Genomic DNA, 20,522 nt, shown 5'->3' with positions numbered 1-20,522 from the left:
TCATAAAATAGAAGTACAGTTCTCTAGATGGTTTACATTTGCTAGCTATGTATCATGTGGGACCTTAAAAATTCAAAATGTTTTTCTTATTAGCAAAAATTCTCTCTGTAAACACAGAGATGGGTCCCTTGGCACTTCAAAATAAGTTCTGTAACTTGGTTCTAAGACAGAATTAGATCTTAAATCCAAATGAGTTGTTCTAGTCTCACGTATTTCCTGTGATGGTTATATGGCTTGAAATCTTAGGTGATGACAGTAATATTTCTGGGCCACATTGTTGCCATACAGGTATTCCATGTCTAAAATTATTTGTATACAGTGTTTCACGTGGGACTACAACTTTGTTATCAGTACGAAAACAATATTACAGATCTGCACCTCTCTGAACTCTTCCAGACCCTGATAAAGCAAATTAGACATCGTAATCAGCTGCAAAGTTCTTTTTCTCTAGCACATACTGCAATTCCCCTCTGTCCAGCCTTTCTGATCTCATTTCCTAACAGCAGCTGGCAAATACAAACTAAGCAGCACATTTTTCCCCACTGTTGAGCGTAGCCAACAAGTAGTTCATGAATGTTCCAGATGTTTTCATTATTATTAACAAGTAACTTATTGACTGATGAGTTGTTCTGCGATAGCTCATCCCAACGGACAGAGCACTAACTCAGCAACTAGAGGACTTGATCTAGCCTCCAAGAAAGCAGACCAAGAGGATTGTACTGACTTGCCTAACCAGTACTTCAGTGGATATTTTTTAAGGTGCTTTATGTCACCTTTGAGAAATGGTAGAGCTTTTCTACCACAAAGCCCCTTACTAATACATTTATTAAAGACTGCCGTGCTAGAAGAACTGCTACATTCACCATTCCCCTCTCCTGAGCGCTGAGGAGAAGCAGAATTTGGCCATGATCCCTGGTGTCTTGGCTCTGGGGAAGATGCCTGCAGTGGGCAGGGAGGGCTCTCAGTTGCCCTGACATTTTGTTTTGATGACATTCTGGGTTTTTTTCTTTTTGACAGTTATTTTTTGATTCATTCAGTGGACTGTTCTGTTTTTACACTGTGACATTTGGACAAAAGATCAGTCATTAGGGCAATGTCAGACCACAGCTTTAAAACCGCTGTGGAGGAAAAGAAATTGAAAAAAAAAAAAAAGCAGTACGGTACATGACACCATTCATTTGTTTGGAAGAAGCCTATAGCTAGAGCCAGCCAATATATTACTGAAACTTTTTCATTACATTACAGCTATACAATTGAAACAGTCCTTCAAGAAATGAGCCTTAAAAAAAAAAACAGCAATACTAGTAATTCCCTTAGACTGTAATTATAAAAAGCACAAAGAGTAGATAAGGGGGGGGGGGAAGGGTATTCACTTTGAAAAAGGCCTTCAGAGCAATCCGTACAGGTTTTCTATGCTCAAAGCAGAAAAGTAGCAAACATTTTTCTGCACGCTACATTGAGGCTGCTTGGCTTACTTAAGTTAAAGGGCAGTCAGTGCCAAGAAATGAATTTGTTGTAGTAGGAAACAGATTATAAAATAGGATTATCTTTCCAAATAAATGCAAATACATATTTTGCATTTATATCGCTGTATCTATGTCTAAATACTGTAATTTTTGCAGTTTTGATAAGAGTGATATTGTTGAGTCGATATGAAATTCTGAAGAAGAAAAAGGAGGAATTCTACTTGCATGAATTAACATTAATTAATGATAATTTAAGTAGACTCCACAGAATTGAGTGGAGCTATGCCAGGGTAAAAGTGGAAAGAGAAATTATGCAAACTTAGGGACATCTAGCCTACATTCTAAAATCCATTTCTAGCTAAGATTTTTCAAAATGACTACATTCACTGGAAACAAATTCTAACTCCCAGTCATTAAGAACAATAGAATTGTCTTTAAAATATCTGCTGTATAATGTTAAATATATACAAGTACATTATCATGCTTAACTGTAAAGAATAACCACATAGCATTGGCCAAAATCTATCCTGGCACAATTCCACTAACTTCCAGGAAAGTGCATGAAAGCACTATTTAGATCAGTATGAGAAAGAAATCGTTCCTGGAAAAAAAAAAAATATATTGCTGTTAGAACAATGATCTGTATGGAAAATGCATTTGGGAATAAGGAAAAGTTCTTTCATTCCGTGTTCTAATAGCAAATGACAAAAAAGAAAAAGGTATCTGTAGTGTAATAAGTAAAGTATTAACTACACTAACATTACCAGATGAATAACCCCTTTTAAATAAACTTCACAAACAAAATGTCGGTTACAACTCGGTCACTGGCGTGATACCAACTGCAGATATACCTACTATGCGGAAAAAAAAGTTAGCACAAGAAATTTTTGATATATGTTCAACCAGTGCAGAGGGATTGAGGATGGCTGAAAAAGTGACAGATAGTTGGGTTACACAGCAGTCATCTGTGCCCATTTAAAAGGAAGTCAAAATGCTAGTGTGTATTCATGGGCATAAGGAGAAAGTTTATACTTCTTCATTTTTTGAGAAGTGTTACAAAATACAAATACAGATATATACTATAAGAGAAAAATATCTGCAAAACACTACTATCAGCTTTTTGGGACAAGTACTCTGACTCACAAAGGAAAATATTCCCCTCAGTTGCATCTTGGATGAGGACTAAAAACATATTGAAAAATGTATATAAAAAATAACAATGAAAAAAATCCAAGCAAATTACACTACAAGTAATAACTAAAAATTAAGGATACTGCAAATACTTTCAGAAAACCATCATTGATAAAAACAAGAACTGACGGACAGATAAATGAGAACACTGGCAACGTATAGTTCTTACTAGGAGAAGGAGGGGTTGGTAATTGGTATAGATGATCATCAATGTCTGGAAAAACTCCAGGTATCAAACTGACATGAGAACCATCTGTGGCATTTGCTTGTCCACTTTCACTTCCAGGCTGAGTGCTGGGTGCCAGGGCCCTGCTGGTTGCTTCTTCTGGGTGGAAAACATCCGTGGACACTGTGACTGCTGGGACGATGGCACAGTCAGCTTTAGAGGCCAACCAAACCTTCACCCACATTGCTTCCCGCCTTCCTATATCACAGCACACCAGAACGCATGTTCTGCTGCCTGGCAGAAAGCACGGTAGGAGAGAAGGCGTGAAGGCCTCCCCTTCTCCTTTCACACTGTCAGTGGCTTTTGAGACCCCAAGGTAGCATGTGATTGCCACATTGTAGGAAGATGTTGGCTGTATCTACATATGCCAGTGACAGGTGGAGAGGGAAGACCTTCAGAAGAAGAGACCACAGCAGGAAACCTGATCCTGTAACTCAGGAATGAGCGGCCGCACCACAGCCAGATTTTTGTGTGTCCTGCATGGGCAAGGAGGTGCAAGGATTTAAAGACAGAATGTGTAGGGCATGGTTCCTGTGTGACTGCCCTGCCCTCACCACCAGGACAACACTCTCTGGAGATGGTGTCACTGCTGAGTCACAAGAGCAAGTCACCCAGCTAACCCCAACAGAGCACCTCCACCACACCGACCGTGTCACCAGAGCACACCAAGCCTGACCTCACTCATGTGCAGGGGAGGAGGATGAGGCCGGAAATTCAGGGTCACCAACATGCGTGACTGGCAGAAAAGACAGGAGGCCACCCAGAAACATGCTTCAGCAAAGAACAGAAACCACCAAATGCACCAGCAAGGAGACCCTTACGCCAAGTCCAGAAGGTCATTCTAACACAGATCAGATCCCGCCACAAAATTTTGCACTGCAAGTCCACAAGAAGAATGTAGACCCAAAGATGAGAAAGAGAGTAGGAGGAGTCAATTTCAGAAGAAATAATGTCTCATTTCACATGCTGTGTGAGAAATGAGCATGATCCATTATTCTTACTGGTACTTGTGAGCAGAGATTCCTCACCAGCTTCATCTGTACTGGTGGGATCCAGCCCCATAAGAACTGGACCCCCAGGGGCATCAGTGGAATGTGTGATGCCTTTAGTGCTCTGTGCTGCTTCGTTTTCTGAAGGCAGAGTTGGCCGAGTTGGGTCTTCATGAGGAGCACCATGATCAGGTGTGGCAAGTGCTGTGTCAATGACTCGAGGTGTCCACACTTCCTCGGTTACATCTTCTGGTTTCAGAACATCATTGGAGTCTGTGACTGTTGTGATGATGGCTAAGTTAACTTCAAAGATGTTTACATATCCCTACCTTATCAACTTTTCTCTCTTTATTTCATTTATCAAGGTCTACCTTTTCCTTTATTAGCCTCTGTAGAGAATAGAGTTAGGAAAAAAAAGAAAAAGCAGGACAAAGAAAAAGATCTGTATCGTTCTTTTTTTTTGCTTTTTTTTTTTTTTTTTACTATTGTTTTATTGAACACTCTAATAGTTACATACTCATTTCCAAAATGTTAGTGATTTTTTCAAGCATGCAAATCTATCAAAATCTAAGCAGCAGCTATTTAGACCTAACTATTTAAGACTGATAATCTAATCATGTTAAAAAAAAGTCCTTTTTTTTTTTCTTTTCATTTATTTATGCATCTCTACTTTTCTATGAGATAATCATAAAAAAATGTGTGCTCATATCCCTATTGAAGAACTCATAATGAATTCACATGGAGAATTATGGAATTAAACTATTTAATGAATATCCTTCCCACATCATTAAGACAGTGCTCTTTTTCTGAAGAGACTATTGTCGATGCAAAGGAATAATGATGTCACAAAAGCATGCTAAGAAACAGCACAGCCTAATTGGATGCACTTGAAGAGTATCCAAATGCCACAAAATACAAACTCAGTAATAAACATTAATACTGATGAAAAATTTACCACTGAAATTCAACATTATGAAGTAAAATGAGAAACCAAAACATTCATTTCCAAAAACTGTAGCTTACAGTGTTATCTTTGAAAATATCTAGTAATCACTATTTAAGAGGGAGATAAATCATGATATTTTTAGAATTAAATGAATTTTATGATTCCTATCATTACATAACAGTAAGATTTCAATGACCTGTCTGAAAGTATCTGAGTAAATTTTCAAATCCTATTAGGGTTTTTCCTATTTGTAATTGATCTGTCAGACCACATAAAGCTTAACATGCTGATGAAAATAAACGATAAAGCTTCATGTGATCCCTTTCATACACAGCAAACAAGAAGAGGAAGTGGAGAAACATACTGTCTTTTGTCAATGCAAACTTTGTTTTTTATAGCTCTTTGAAAAATTCCAAGAGTTAAAGTAATCCTGAAGAAAACTGAAGGTGAAGAAGAAAAGGGAAAGCATAAATATTACTTTTTCCCATAGAGGTTTTTTGCAGGTTTGTTACTCTTTTAAGAAAATACAAGGGAGGAAAAATTTCCAAAGCACTACAATGTCATGAGTCCATTATTAAACAAACAAACAAAAAATTAGAGTAAAGCCCCAATGTTGTGATAGGGGATAATTCAATAGGATAATATTCGGAACTTTTCAATAGGATAACTTAAAAACTTAGGAGCAAAAACTCATAGCTCTTCATGAACAACAGTGTATTGTTTGTTTGTTTTTTTAAATTCACAGTACTAATGTCATCTGTGACAATAGCAAGAGCAGGAGTGAATAGGTATAAAAATCTGCTTTTAAGCATATGATTCATTTACTCTAAAAGCAATAATATTTTCTCAATATGACATTCCACTAAAATCAACTTGAGAAAAATTGGAGGACATAAGAAAAAAAGATGCCCAGGGAAGAATGTTCTTGATAAATAGCATTTCTTATTTAGATGTTAACATGCAACAGGATTATTAAACAGTTTATGATACCGCAAGTCTAAAAGAAGAATGTAGACCCAAAGATAAGAAAGAGAGTAGAAGGAGTCAATTTCAGAAGAAATAATGTCTCATTTCACATGCTGTGTGAGAAATGAGCATGATCCATTATTCTTACTGGTACTTGTGAGCAGAGATTCCTCACCAGCTTCATCTGTACTGGTGGGATCCAGCCCCATAAGAACTGGACCCCCAGGGGCATCAGTGGAATGTGTGATGCCTTCAGTGCTCTGTGCTGCTTCTTTTTCTGAAGGCAGAGTTGGCTGAATTGGGTCTTCATGAGGAGCACCATCATCAGGTGTGGCAAGAGCTGTTACGACGATGGTTGAATCAGCTGTGAATGTAATATGTGCCCCTCTCATCCCCATCACATTCAAGTCTCTCTTCCCTTAAAACATTGCTACTCTTTTCACATCAGAAAAGAGGAAGAACATGTTTTGTCCCCCTTTATATCCTCGTTGCTACATTATGAAATATTAATTTCATGCACTTCATATCTTAATCCAAAAGATACCCAAGACAGTGGACACATGGAGGGGACATAGTGAAAGCAATCAGGAGAATTTCTGAACCGGTTCTCTTTCTGATCACAGATCTTCAATGCTAGTGTCATTTCCAAATTATTCTACAGAGCATTTTACCTTGCAGTTAACATTCTTGGCAGAAAAGAACACTTTCTATAACCCAGTAACACTTATTTGCTACTGAAGACTACCTGTATTTTTTCTACCGTACAGAAAATTCAATTAAATAGTAGTTCTTACTAGTAGAAAGATGAGTCGGTAATGGGTTAAGATGATCATCAATGTCTGGAAAAACTCCAGGTATCAAACTGACATGAGAACCATCTGTGGCATTTGCTTGTCCACTTTCACTTCCAGGCTGAGTGCTGGGTGCCAGGGCCCTGCTGGTTGCTTCTTCTGGGTGGAAAACATCCGTGGACACTGTGACTGCTGGGACGATGGCACAGTCAGCTTTAGAGGCCAACCAAACCTTCACCCACATTGCTTCCCGCCTTCCTATATCACAGCACACCAGAACGCATGTTCTGCTGCCTGGCAGAAAGCACGGTAGGAGAGAAGGCGTGAAGGCCTCCCCTTCTCCTTTCACACTGTCAGTGGCTTTTGAGACCCCAAGGTAGCATGTGATTGCCACATTGTAGGAAGATGTTGGCTGTATCTACATATGCCAGTGACAGGTGGAGAGGGAAGACCTTCAGAAGAAGAGACCACAGCAGGAAACCTGATCCTGTAACTCAGGAATGAGCGGCCGCACCACAGCCAGATTTTTGTGTGTCCTGCATGGGCAAGGAGGTGCAAGGATTTAAAGACAGAATGTGTAGGGCATGGTTCCTGTGTGACTGCCCTGCCCTCACCACCAGGACAACACTCTCTGGAGATGGTGTCACTGCTGAGTCACAAGAGCAAGTCACCCAGCTAACCCCAACAGAGCACCTCCACCACACCGACCGTGTCACCAGAGCACACCAAGCCTGACCTCACTCATGTGCAGGGGAGGAGGATGAGGCCGGAAATTCAGGGTCACCAACATGCGTGACTGGCAGAAAAGACAGGAGGCCACCCAGAAACATGCTTCAGCAAAGAACAGAAACCACCAAATGCACCAGCAAGGAGACCCTTACGCCAAGTCCAGAAGGTCATTCTAACACAGATCAGATCCCGCCACAAAATTTTGCACTGCAAGTCCACAAGAAGAATGTAGACCCAAAGATGAGAAAGAGAGTAGGAGGAGTCAATTTCAGAAGAAATAATGTCTCATTTCACATGCTGTGTGAGAAATGAGCATGATCCATTATTCTTACTGGTACTTGTGAGCAGAGATTCCTCACCAGCTTCATCTGTACTGGTGGGATCCAGCCCCATAAGAACTGGACCCCCAGGGGCATCAGTGGAATGTGTGATGCCTTTAGTGCTCTGTGCTGCTTCGTTTTCTGAAGGCAGAGTTGGCCGAGTTGGGTCTTCATGAGGAGCACCATGATCAGGTGTGGCAAGTGCTGTGTCAATGACTCGAGGTGTCCACACTTCCTCGGTTACATCTTCTGGTTTCAGAACATCATTGGAGTCTGTGACTGTTGTGATGATGGCTAAGTTAACTTCAAAGATGTTTACATATCCCTACCTTATCAACTTTTCTCTCTTTATTTCATTTATCAAGGTCTACCTTTTCCTTTATTAGCCTCTGTAGAGAATAGAGTTAGGAAAAAAAAGAAAAAGCAGGACAAAGAAAAAGATCTGTATCGTTCTTTTTTTTTGCTTTTTTTTTTTTTTTTTTACTATTGTTTTATTGAACACTCTAATAGTTACATACTCATTTCCAAAATGTTAGTGATTTTTTCAAGCATGCAAATCTATCAAAATCTAAGCAGCAGCTATTTAGACCTAACTATTTAAGACTGATAATCTAATCATGTTAAAAAAAAGTCCTTTTTTTTTTTCTTTTCATTTATTTATGCATCTCTACTTTTCTATGAGATAATCATAAAAAAATGTGTGCTCATATCCCTATTGAAGAACTCATAATGAATTCACATGGAGAATTATGGAATTAAACTATTTAATGAATATCCTTCCCACATCATTAAGACAGTGCTCTTTTTCTGAAGAGACTATTGTCGATGCAAAGGAATAATGATGTCACAAAAGCATGCTAAGAAACAGCACAGCCTAATTGGATGCACTTGAAGAGTATCCAAATGCCACAAAATACAAACTCAGTAATAAACATTAATACTGATGAAAAATTTACCACTGAAATTCAACATTATGAAGTAAAATGAGAAACCAAAACATTCATTTCCAAAAACTGTAGCTTACAGTGTTATCTTTGAAAATATCTAGTAATCACTATTTAAGAGGGAGATAAATCATGATATTTTTAGAATTAAATGAATTTTATGATTCCTATCATTACATAACAGTAAGATTTCAATGACCTGTCTGAAAGTATCTGAGTAAATTTTCAAATCCTATTAGGGTTTTTCCTATTTGTAATTGATCTGTCAGACCACATAAAGCTTAACATGCTGATGAAAATAAACGATAAAGCTTCATGTGATCCCTTTCATACACAGCAAACAAGAAGAGGAAGTGGAGAAACATACTGTCTTTTGTCAATGCAAACTTTGTTTTTTATAGCTCTTTGAAAAATTCCAAGAGTTAAAGTAATCCTGAAGAAAACTGAAGGTGAAGAAGAAAAGGGAAAGCATAAATATTACTTTTTCCCATAGAGGTTTTTTGCAGGTTTGTTACTCTTTTAAGAAAATACAAGGGAGGAAAAATTTCCAAAGCACTACAATGTCATGAGTCCATTATTAAACAAACAAACAAAAAATTAGAGTAAAGCCCCAATGTTGTGATAGGGGATAATTCAATAGGATAATATTCGGAACTTTTCAATAGGATAACTTAAAAACTTAGGAGCAAAAACTCATAGCTCTTCATGAACAACAGTGTATTGTTTGTTTGTTTTTTTAAATTCACAGTACTAATGTCATCTGTGACAATAGCAAGAGCAGGAGTGAATAGGTATAAAAATCTGCTTTTAAGCATATGATTCATTTACTCTAAAAGCAATAATATTTTCTCAATATGACATTCCACTAAAATCAACTTGAGAAAAATTGGAGGACATAAGAAAAAAAGATGCCCAGGGAAGAATGTTCTTGATAAATAGCATTTCTTATTTAGATGTTAACATGCAACAGGATTATTAAACAGTTTATGATACCGCAAGTCTAAAAGAAGAATGTAGACCCAAAGATAAGAAAGAGAGTAGAAGGAGTCAATTTCAGAAGAAATAATGTCTCATTTCACATGCTGTGTGAGAAATGAGCATGATCCATTATTCTTACTGGTACTTGTGAGCAGAGATTCCTCACCAGCTTCATCTGTACTGGTGGGATCCAGCCCCATAAGAACTGGACCCCCAGGGGCATCAGTGGAATGTGTGATGCCTTCAGTGCTCTGTGCTGCTTCTTTTTCTGAAGGCAGAGTTGGCTGAATTGGGTCTTCATGAGGAGCACCATCATCAGGTGTGGCAAGAGCTGTTACGACGATGGTTGAATCAGCTGTGAATGTAATATGTGCCCCTCTCATCCCCATCACATTCAAGTCTCTCTTCCCTTAAAACATTGCTACTCTTTTCACATCAGAAAAGAGGAAGAACATGTTTTGTCCCCCTTTATATCCTCGTTGCTACATTATGAAATATTAATTTCATGCACTTCATATCTTAATCCAAAAGATACCCAAGACAGTGGACACATGGAGGGGACATAGTGAAAGCAATCAGGAGAATTTCTGAACCGGTTCTCTTTCTGATCACAGATCTTCAATGCTAGTGTCATTTCCAAATTATTCTACAGAGCATTTTACCTTGCAGTTAACATTCTTGGCAGAAAAGAACACTTTCTATAACCCAGTAACACTTATTTGCTACTGAAGACTACCTGTATTTTTTCTACCGTACAGAAAATTCAATTAAATAGTAGTTCTTACTAGTAGAAAGATGAGTCGGTAATGGGTTAAGATGATCATCAATGTCTGGAAAAACTCCAGGTATCAAACTGACATGAGAACCATCTGTGGCATTTGCTTGTCCACTTTCACTTCCAGGCTGAGTGCTGGGTGCCAGGGCCCTGCTGGTTGCTTCTTCTGGGTGGAAAACATCCGTGGACACTGTGACTGCTGGGACGATGGCACAGTCAGCTTTAGAGGCCAACCAAACCTTCACCCACATTGCTTCCCGCCTTCCTATATCACAGCACACCAGAACGCATGTTCTGCTGCCTGGCAGAAAGCACGGTAGGAGAGAAGGCGTGAAGGCCTCCCCTTCTCCTTTCACACTGTCAGTGGCTTTTGAGACCCCAAGGTAGCATGTGATTGCCACATTGTAGGAAGATGTTGGCTGTATCTACATATGCCAGTGACAGGTGGAGAGGGAAGACCTTCAGAAGAAGAGACCACAGCAGGAAACCTGATCCTGTAACTCAGGAATGAGCGGCCGCACCACAGCCAGATTTTTGTGTGTCCTGCATGGGCAAGGAGGTGCAAGGATTTAAAGACAGAATGTGTAGGGCATGGTTCCTGTGTGACTGCCCTGCCCTCACCACCAGGACAACACTCTCTGGAGATGGTGTCACTGCTGAGTCACAAGAGCAAGTCACCCAGCTAACCGCAACAGAGCACCTCCACCACACCGACCGTGTCACCAGAGCACACCAAGCCTGACCTCACTCATGTGCAGGGGAGGAGGATGAGGCCGGAAATTCAGGGTCACCAACATGCGTGACTGGCAGAAAAGACAGGAGGCCACCCAGAAACATGCTTCAGCAAAGAACAGAAACCACCAAATGCACCAGCAAGGAGACCCTTACGCCAAGTCCAGAAGGTCATTCTAACACAGATCAGATCCCGCCACAAAATTTTGCACTGCAAGTCCACAAGAAGAATGTAGACCCAAAGATGAGAAAGAGAGTAGGAGGAGTCAATTTCAGAAGAAATAATGTCTCATTTCACATGCTGTGTGAGAAATGAGCATGATCCATTATTCTTACTGGTACTTGTGAGCAGAGATTCCTCACCAGCTTCATCTGTACTGGTGGGATCCAGCCCCATAAGAACTGGACCCCCAGGGGCATCAGTGGAATGTGTGATGCCTTCAGTGCTCTGTGCTGCTTCTTTTTCTGAAGGCAGAGTTGGCTGAATTGGGTCTTCATGAGGAGCACCATCATCAGGTGTGGCAAGAGCTGTTACGACGATGGTTGAATCAGCTGTGAATGTAATATGTGCCCCTCTCATCCCCATCACATTCAAGTCGCTCTTCCCTTAAAACATGGCTACTCTTTTCACATCAGAAAAGAGGAAGAACATGTTTTGTCCCCCTTTACATCCTCGTTGCTACATTATGAAATATTAATTTCATGCACTTCATATCTTAATCCAAAAGATTCCCAAAACAGTGGGCACATGGAGAGGACATGGAGAAAGCATTGTGGAGGATTTCTCTGGACTAGTTCTCTGTCTGACCACAGATCCCCTACTTTAGTGCCATTTCCAAATTATTCTACAGAGCATTTTACCTTGCAGTTATCATCCTTGGCAGTAAAGAAGCCTTTCTACAACCACTCATGCTCCTTTGTTGCTCAAGACCATATGAATAGTTACAAATTATGGAATATATTTGTAATTTGAAGATCTGTTTATGGCAGTAGTAAGAGCAGTTTTCCTAACATAGTTTTCTTGTTCCTTGTAAGTTTTATAGAAAGATATATTTGAAATCTTATATCTCAACACCATCCAGGCAGATCACAGAGAAAATGAGTCAATTTATAATCTTTGTCACAGACTTAAGGACATCAGTAAGCTACCTTCTCTAAGTCATGCAATAGCTTTCCAAGACAAGCTATTTGAAGGACAGAAGTGATGAATTATACAAAATTGATATTATGACTAGTACCTGTATAAGAAGACTCTTTTTCATGATTACTCTCTCTGGAAGGAATAACTCTATCCATTACAGTGGGTTGTGTGGAATAATCTTCCTTGCCCCAACCTGGATACACCAATGGGTCTTGCGCTGAGTCATTCTGTTTGGCCCCATGATTGGAGACCATAGCTGTTATGATGATGGTGAAGCAATTATGAACTCAGTACATAAAGATCCATTTCTCATATTATTCTCCTCTTCGGTTCTTGTCTCTATGACAGGCCTTGCTCACATGTCTACTACATTTAATGGCAAAGAGAAGTAAAGCAGATTTTCTTCTCATTATGGTTTATGTTTAGAAAGGCTGCCTACTGTCACCAATAGGAGTGAATCCTTCCTCAAACTGAGCATATGCTTCTCAGAATCAATACATCTCCTTGACTTTCAAAAGTATTTCCCTGACTTATGCACTTCATGACTTCATTTTGGTTGAATATCGAACTAATATCCACTAATGTATAAGTAAGAAATGCAAAGTAACTGGAAGAATCTGACCTGTAAGACTTTAATCACAGAATTTGATGTATTGATTATATTCAATTTTTTTCCCCTCAATTTCATGATAGAGCATCCCAAGTAATGACATATATCTCCTCTTCAGTATTTGATAATTAGCAAGAAAAGATAGCAGTGCTTAGTATAGCACATCAGTCATCAACTAGCAAATGATACACTCACAGGGACATCAACAACTAATATTCATCAATTTTCAGATACTAGCTGTACTGTAGAATTTCATCATTTATGTTTCATTTTCTTTGAGAAACCTCTCTTTTATTGTACACTATGCTTTTTTCGTTCACTTCAGTATCATCTTGTCATATTTCAAAAGTGAAATGAGTAGCTATTTTGGATACTATTTAGTAAGTTAAAATTGCCATATTAAAAAAAAATAGTGCAAAAATCAGCTCCAATAATGACTTGCAACAGGAGTGTGAACACAATTCACAAATATTATTCACAAATGAAAAAATGCAACATATGTCACTGTTTTTTCTTTTTAAACATTCCTACAGATGTAACCCTTGCAGACAGCCTGGTAAAGCCTTGTGACTGCATGACATAAAGCACTAAATGTAAGAGCCAATTCCAGTGTTAACTCACTATAGGTCTTGACACATGATCCAAATGAGAGAGAAAGCAAAGTTCCAAGACTAAGTCTGAAGAATAGATTAAAAAATTTTAAAAAGCAATCAATAGATCTGTATCGCTTGGGTTTATCCACAGAACATTTCTTATGACCTCAGAGTGCAAAATTGTTCATAAAATCTTTCTAAAACTAAACCTTAAGTAAACTCTGATAATATATTAGAATTTAAGTTGCAATGTTACCTGTATAAGAAGTTTCCTTTTCAATATCATTTTCACCTGGAGGAGTAAATTCTTGTTGTTCAGTAGCCCCAGTGGTGTTTGCAGGATTTTGTCCTTGATTGATCCATCCATAGTGAACACTGTGTAATAGTGGATGTTGGGTTGGTCCTTGACGTTTTTCAGTTTCACTTGTAACAAGTGCTGATAAGATGATGATTGAATCAATAATGATCAAAATACCCGACACCAGTCATACTATCCTTATCTTCAGTATCCTTATCTGCAGTAAGGTTGGATTTTGGATTTTGTGTTTTATCTTTTATTTGTTGCAGTGGGTGTGAAATGAAAGACGGAAAGAAATAAAGCTCCTTTGGAAACCAAAGTCTGTTTTGTCCATCACCAGATCAGTGAAAGATTTAAGTTTCCTACAGAGTATCCTAATGACCAGTGGCAGAATAAAGCTATAGGAAAAGCAGTAGAAGACATAGCAATAACGGCTTGCATCTCTACTTTGTATTAATTAACACTAACTTAATTGTTGAGTCTGTGGATTTGGGGTTTATAAAAGTGAAAGAGATGATGAAGTCGCTCTTCTGAGTAAATGTATAAACTACACAATTGCAAGGAAGGCTCTAAGGAAGTTGCCACTGCTTCTGGGAATGGAAGAATATTTAGTTGGATGAATGAAATGAATAAGTTCATATATTTGAGGTTGAAAAGCATACTAGTCTTGAACTTGGTAATAATTAAAGCTAAAATAAATTAACTAGTCAGTGTTTGATTTACTGTTTACACAGCAGAAGATGCAATCAGAAGTAATTTGAAGTACCACCACCTCAAGAGATTTTGTAATAAACATTAAAAGGCTTAGAAAATGTACATCAGAAAAGAATACCTGTAACACCAAGATGAGCATTAGAACCCAAATTAAAAAAAAAAAAAAAAAAAAAAAAAAAAAAAAAGAATGAAAGAAAGAAAAGAAAAAGTATGAGGTAGCAAATACTTCTATGAATGATGTATGAAAGTGAAAATAAAGGTTCCAACTAGAGGATACAGAGAATGAACTGGAGCTGTTACACATGCATTAAGTCACCAGCTAGAGAAACCTACATTTTCCAAAAAGAACAGAAATGGAGAGATACGCATCTTCAAATGATGAAATGTTCAAAAAGAGAGCATTCCAACAAATGTAATTAATTATTTTCATAATTAGAAAAATATTGAGAGATAATCCTGTAAAATATGGTCCTGAATTTGCAGCTAGTAGGACATTAAAACTAAGGAAAGTATGAACACATTATTTAACAATATTTCAGAATTAAAATAAAATTTTCATACAAATTCTTTCCATGTGATTAAACCTCCTGCCCAATGCCAACTGTATTGTTCCTAGAAACCCCAGGACCATAAAGAAATGTCCGTAGCTAAAGAAGGCAGATCCAAAGAACTACCACAGAAGGAAGAAAATGGTTGCCTTTACAGAGGTGTAATAAAGTTTTCCACAAGTACAACTGTAGAAAGGTACATCTTCAGCTATTCAGTTTTGATCTTCTTTTTAACAAGATAAAATGGCATTGTTGCCAAAAACAAAGTTCATATTAAGCTATACTTTAAAAACAAACAAACCAACAGCAACAAACTGGAAACTATTTATGTACACAGCAAAAACAGCTGGAGAATGCACTCCATAAGCCTTTGCCTACAGAGGTTTTTGAGCTTGAAGAATGTAATAATTGAGAATTTTCAATAGCTTGGTTGGCTAATGAGACTAACAGAAGGAAAACGTTCACTCTGCTTTGGAGATAGCATCTTATCTTTTGTACCACAGTTGGGAATGTAATGTTTACTGTTCTGTCTAAAATGGACCCTCAGGAGTAACAGATCCTAGGCTGAGCCTTTTGTGTCTTCAAGACCAGAGTGTAGTACCAGCTGGATAATTTTTAACTTAACATGGCCAAATTTATGCTACTATCACTATCTTATTATCCCACACTAAAGAATCTACTTAAATCAATCTGAGCTTTATATCTGTAGGTTTTCCACCCACATACTTTTCAAATATTGCCCTGGATGTTTCTGTAAGTATTCCTATGCTTTTATGTGTATTAAGCAAAGGAAAGAGTAGGTGGTTACTATTTAGCTTTGTCACATTTGTAACTGACAAAAACTTGTTTTTCAAGGCCTGATTTAACTGAGAAGTTATGGTTAATCTAACTTTCATGTTTTTGAATCACCGGTGCTATTTTCTGTCTTTGTCTTCAGATTTTACAATAGACATTTCACAGTGAAAAAGGGGATTTTTCTTTACCAAGCTGGGCCTACAATTACATGTTGCAATCTGCTCAGTTTTATTACACCACTGGCAGTACAAACTTTAAAACCCCAGAGATATGTGGGGAAGAGATAAGTAATGAATATTAGGTGCAAAAGATTAATTTGGAGTGACAGATGGATGTCACAGATGTCACCTCTGAGGTCTATAACACAAATAATATGAAGTTATAACCAAAGCTAATGATATGGGAATTATAATTGGCAGCACTGTGAGATTGCTATACTTCACTGTATTATGTCACAAATCTGAATATTATCTGAAATGTTTAATTGCTTTACCCCTGCCAGCCGAGCTAGGATATCTCTCCTCTTCATCTGTGTAGGAGGGTTTCCAATAATCTTGTGTGGAGACATCCAGAAGCGTTTCATATTGTGAGTCCACAGCTGTCAGGACAATGGAGGATTCAATACTGATCATGCTCTACTTCTATCATTATTACTCCACTGTTTGTGTGTGCCATAAAGATAAGGGATAATGGATATGCATGCATAACTAGATGATAGTCACAACTATTCTTCTTATCAAGTTTCTTTACACCAAGCTAGTATTTCTTTTCTTTGCATCAGACAGATGCAAAGACTTGCAGGAATAATGGTGGAAACAAGAGATAGAAGAATAATGTATAGCAGAAGTAGTGCAACACTGTTACAGCAGTTACAGACATTCAAATTTGAGTTTAAAGAATAATCCTGGGCCTAAAGAATACTGTAGGTGTCTGAGGAAATGTAAAACATTCTTGCTAATTATTCAACAAGTATTCAGATTCATGAATGAATCTGAATCTGAGAGCACCACAATAGCCACCTGAGAAGCTAGAATTAGTCAATAAAGTTATAATACAGTTGAAATGATAAAACTGCCACAAGAGCCTATGATCAGAAACTGCATACATTTTCACCCAGAGAGTGCGCAAACATCACTAGACCATAGAGCTGGCATATTATATGCCTCATGGAATAAGTCAGAGAGTAAAATGCAGAGAGCAAAAGCTAAATGAATGAAAACCAGAAACATCTAAAGCTTAGACAAAAGAAAAAGAAACCCTAAACAAGTTGAGTTATTTTGTATCTTTCTGAAAAAACAGAGACTACAGCTGAGAAAAAGACAAAATTTGAGAACATTCAGATGAAAAAAAAAATAGTAAAATGCTTAAAAGTACAGATTTATTGACACTACAAAGTACACAAGTGTACAGGAAAAATACACAACAAGAGGTGCTTAAATTATATTAAATTAAATTTTGAAGTAGAGATATGTTACTATCTTTGCGCAAATTAAAGTGATAGAGTGACAATTTCTAATGAAATGGGAATGGAGATTGTTTTTGGTCTTCCGTATCATAACTAGACTCTGTATAACAGAGCCAAGAAATCTACTAAGAAAATATATCAACAAATAGTGATGAAGGTCACGGTTACATTTCAGCAAAGATATGGTGAATGTTATAAATAATACAAGATAGATAATACTGTTTTTCTAAGAAAAACTTGGAAAAAATTATAAACATTTCTTCCAGGAAGTGCAGGTGTGGAACTACTGGGTTAAACAGGGATGAAAGTGACATGAAGCTATAAATACTCTAACATCCTTTTTCCAGTGGCAAGAATGTAATTTTGGAAAGAAGAATTGATAAGAAGAATGCACACTGTTCCCAAAACATATATGTAGCAACAGGGGAGAAACATATGATAAAAAAAGGAAAAATGAAAAACCAACACATCCAAAGGGAAAGGAAATTCCTAAGTAATGCTTTAAACAAAGCACTATGTTAGCATGACTTGCTTTACCCCTGGTTGACTGTGTGGGTTCTTGGGTCTTCTCTCTGGGGTATGACCACCACCACTGGTCTGAAAATGGATTCCACCATGACTGGGTGGTGGTTTTCTCCAGGTTGTCACGATGAGGCTCTGGAGCTGTCAGGACATGGTTCATTGAACCAAGAACTTGTTACTTCTTGAGAGGCTTACTTTCTCCAGCAAAGCCAAATCCACCAGCATCAGCACCCTGAGCATGCTCATGCCACTGAGAGAGATGTGAGCACAAAGGGAATGTATGAACTTGGGGAATCAGTACATTCCTGAAACTCATAGAGAGCTGAAAGACAGACTGCTGGCAATCCCCAGAAAGAACATGGTTGCTTGGGAGGAGGCATCACAAAACCCTCTGAGTCTTTCCTTGCCATTTAGCGTGTTAATGAGTTCCTTACAGACTGTGCCAGTAGGAGAAAAAGCAGATTGCCTCCAGTAACCTCCACAATTGAGAACATCCACCAGGACTTGGAAGAAAAATGACACAGAGAGAAAAAAGTATCGCAACAGCCTGGAAAGAGTACCCAGAAAAAAGCACACCCATTATTTTTGCATTCTCTTCTACTGATAGTTCTCTGAAGCCAGATCTGGGCTCAGAACTATGGAAATTCTGCACAAAAACGCATTTGCTCCCACTGGTGAGCTGCTGACAGTCAGCTCCACAACAGAAACACCTTTGAGTTTGGCATCAACAGATCTGGGAAACACAACTTCACCTCTATTACATTACCACCACACAGCATTTTCTCAGAATATGGCATTTCAAATAGTACCAAACCATTGATTGTGACAGACGTTTAAGGGTGGAAACAGATATCCACTTAGAGAAATTACAGGACTTTGCTCCTTTTTCCTTCGCTGTGCCATACAAGACAAATATATCACAGTGTCACTCAGGGCCAGTGCATACGGAAATGAGAGAGAGATTTTAGCAGCACTGGAAGAAGGCCCTTCTAGGGATGAGGACCTCGCAAGGTCAAAATAAACTTTTTCTTTGGTATGGGAGAGTTACCTGAAGCAGGAACTGACTAGAACAGCAGCTACTCCTTTAACAAATGCTCCTATGGTGAAGGAAGGGAAGACTGCATAGAAAATGGAATGATGAGCAAGCAAACTTAAAACCGCAACCACAGCAATGTACCCAAAGAGAGAGGAAGTTCCTTACTAGTACTTGGAGCATACTCATTCTTGGCTACACTTATTTCCCATCCTGGAAACACCGTTGAGTATGTCATCTCCTCTGAAGAGTCTTCGTCATCTGAACCATTGCCGCTTGAAGTCACATCTGCTGTGGTGATGTTAAATGTGCCATGAAGCCTGAGCCCACAAGGTCTCTTGCTGACAGCACTTAATCTTTGCTATCTCCCCAGCATGCACCCCACAGTCACAGAGGAGCCCGAACCGCACCATGCTTGCCTCGGTCCGTATCTCCTACTGGTCCTTCTTCCCACAAGACATTCATTATCTTACCATGGCCCTACTGAAGCTACCCCAATATTGTTAGCTATGTTTCTGTGCTATACATGGAGTCAAAACACTGATATCTGATCCATTTTTGCAGAGCTAAGTACAAACAATGTAATTTCAGCAAAATTTAATGAAGAGAAATCTGGTTTTATATGAATGAATTTTCAAAATGAAATTTATAATTTGACCTTTTTTTTACTCTCACAGCTTTCATTCCTTCAGAAATTCTGGTTGTCCATACAAGCAAAACTGTATACTCTTGTATTTTATGCTGTCTTGTATTTTATGTATAAGACGGAGTTATGACTTAGTGTACTTATTGATACCTTTTTTCCAAATATTCCTCATTGTTATAAACCCTATGTAAGTAATACAACAAAGAGTTTCTGGAATGATAATTCATTCATTTTCCACTTGTAGTCATCACAGTAATATAATCTAATTTCTCTATCAGAATATTTTCTCGATCAGGGCCACTGGTGGGATGTAATTAACTGATGTTAGAGATTCAATAGTTCTTTCTTTTCAAAATCAGACTTCATACTCCGAATGTTTGTTAACCACAGGCTACATGATGTGGTCTGTCACTATCAAATACATAGTCTCCAAGAAAGAGCCAAATACAATTTTCTTTGCTTTTTAAATACATTGTACCAAAAAAGAAGTAACACACACTGCCCACTGTAAACACCCTCCACTTAATGCTTCAGAAGCTAACTGCCTTGTCTCATGAGTTAAAGCACTGTGTTAGCATGACATTCTTTACCCCTGGTTGACTGTGTGGGTTCTTGGGTCTTCTCTCTGGGGTATGACCACCACCACTGGTCTGAAAATGGATTCCACCATGACTGGGTGGTGGTTTTCTCCAGGTTGTCACGATGAGGCTCTGGAGCTGTCAGGACATGGTTCATTGAACCAAGAACTTGTTACTTCTTGAGAGGCTTACTTTCTCCAGCAAAGCCAAATCCACCAGCATCAGCACCCTGAGCATGCTCATGCCACTGAGAGAGATGTGAGCACAAAGGGAATGTATGAACTTGGGGAATCAGTACATTCCTGAAACTCATAGAGAGCTGAAAGACAGACTGCTGGCAATCCCCAGAAAGAACATGGTTGCTTGGGAGGAGGCATCACAAAACCCTCTGAGTCTTTCCTTGCCATTTAGCGTGTTAATGAGTTCCTTACAGACTGTGCCAGTAGGAGAAAAAGCAGATTGCCTCCAGTAACCTCCACAATTGAGAACATCCACCAGGACTTGGAAGAAAAATGACACAGAGAGA

General features: G+C 38.5%; 1 protein-coding gene across 10 annotated transcripts in view; it reads right to left on the bottom strand.

The window, feature by feature from the left end:
- The window catches only part of CD44 (CD44 molecule (IN blood group)), a 60,218-nt gene that overhangs the window by 7,111 nt on the left and 32,585 nt on the right, over nt 1-20,522 (bottom strand). The window contains exons 9-20 of one of the 10 annotated variants that reach the window (XM_090140785.1): nt 20,009-20,134; nt 18,941-19,060; nt 17,755-17,880; nt 16,246-16,350; nt 13,654-13,833; nt 12,292-12,450; nt 11,390-11,581; nt 10,332-10,517; nt 9,713-9,877; nt 7,637-7,903; nt 3,885-4,151; nt 2,827-3,012 (exon numbers count right to left, since the gene is read on the bottom strand). The exons of 1 other annotated variant lie outside the window; for it this stretch is intronic. In XM_090140785.1, coding sequence (XP_089996911.1) covers nt 2,827-3,012; nt 3,885-4,151; nt 7,637-7,903; nt 9,713-9,877; nt 10,332-10,517; nt 11,390-11,581; nt 12,292-12,450; nt 13,654-13,833; nt 16,246-16,350; nt 17,755-17,880; nt 18,941-19,060; nt 20,009-20,134 — 2,079 coding nt within the window. Of the gene's footprint in view, nt 1-2,826; nt 3,013-3,884; nt 4,152-5,959; nt 6,125-6,578; nt 6,768-7,636; nt 7,904-9,712; nt 9,878-10,331; nt 10,521-11,389; nt 11,582-12,291; nt 12,451-13,653; nt 13,834-16,245; nt 16,351-17,754; nt 17,881-18,940; nt 19,061-20,008; nt 20,135-20,522 lie in introns of all 10 variants that reach the window. 8 more of the 10 variants (XM_090140777.1, XM_090140778.1, XM_090140779.1 and 5 more) reach the window with 8 other exon arrangements.

Source organism: Phasianus colchicus, chromosome 5 (assembly GCF_987193195.1).
Source record: "Phasianus colchicus chromosome 5, bPhaCol1.hap1.1, whole genome shotgun sequence".
Classification (NCBI taxonomy): Eukaryota; Metazoa; Chordata; class Aves; order Galliformes; family Phasianidae; genus Phasianus; species Phasianus colchicus.
Note: the sequence above shows the minus strand (reverse complement) of the source record. Positions and strands in the feature narration are given on the sequence as shown.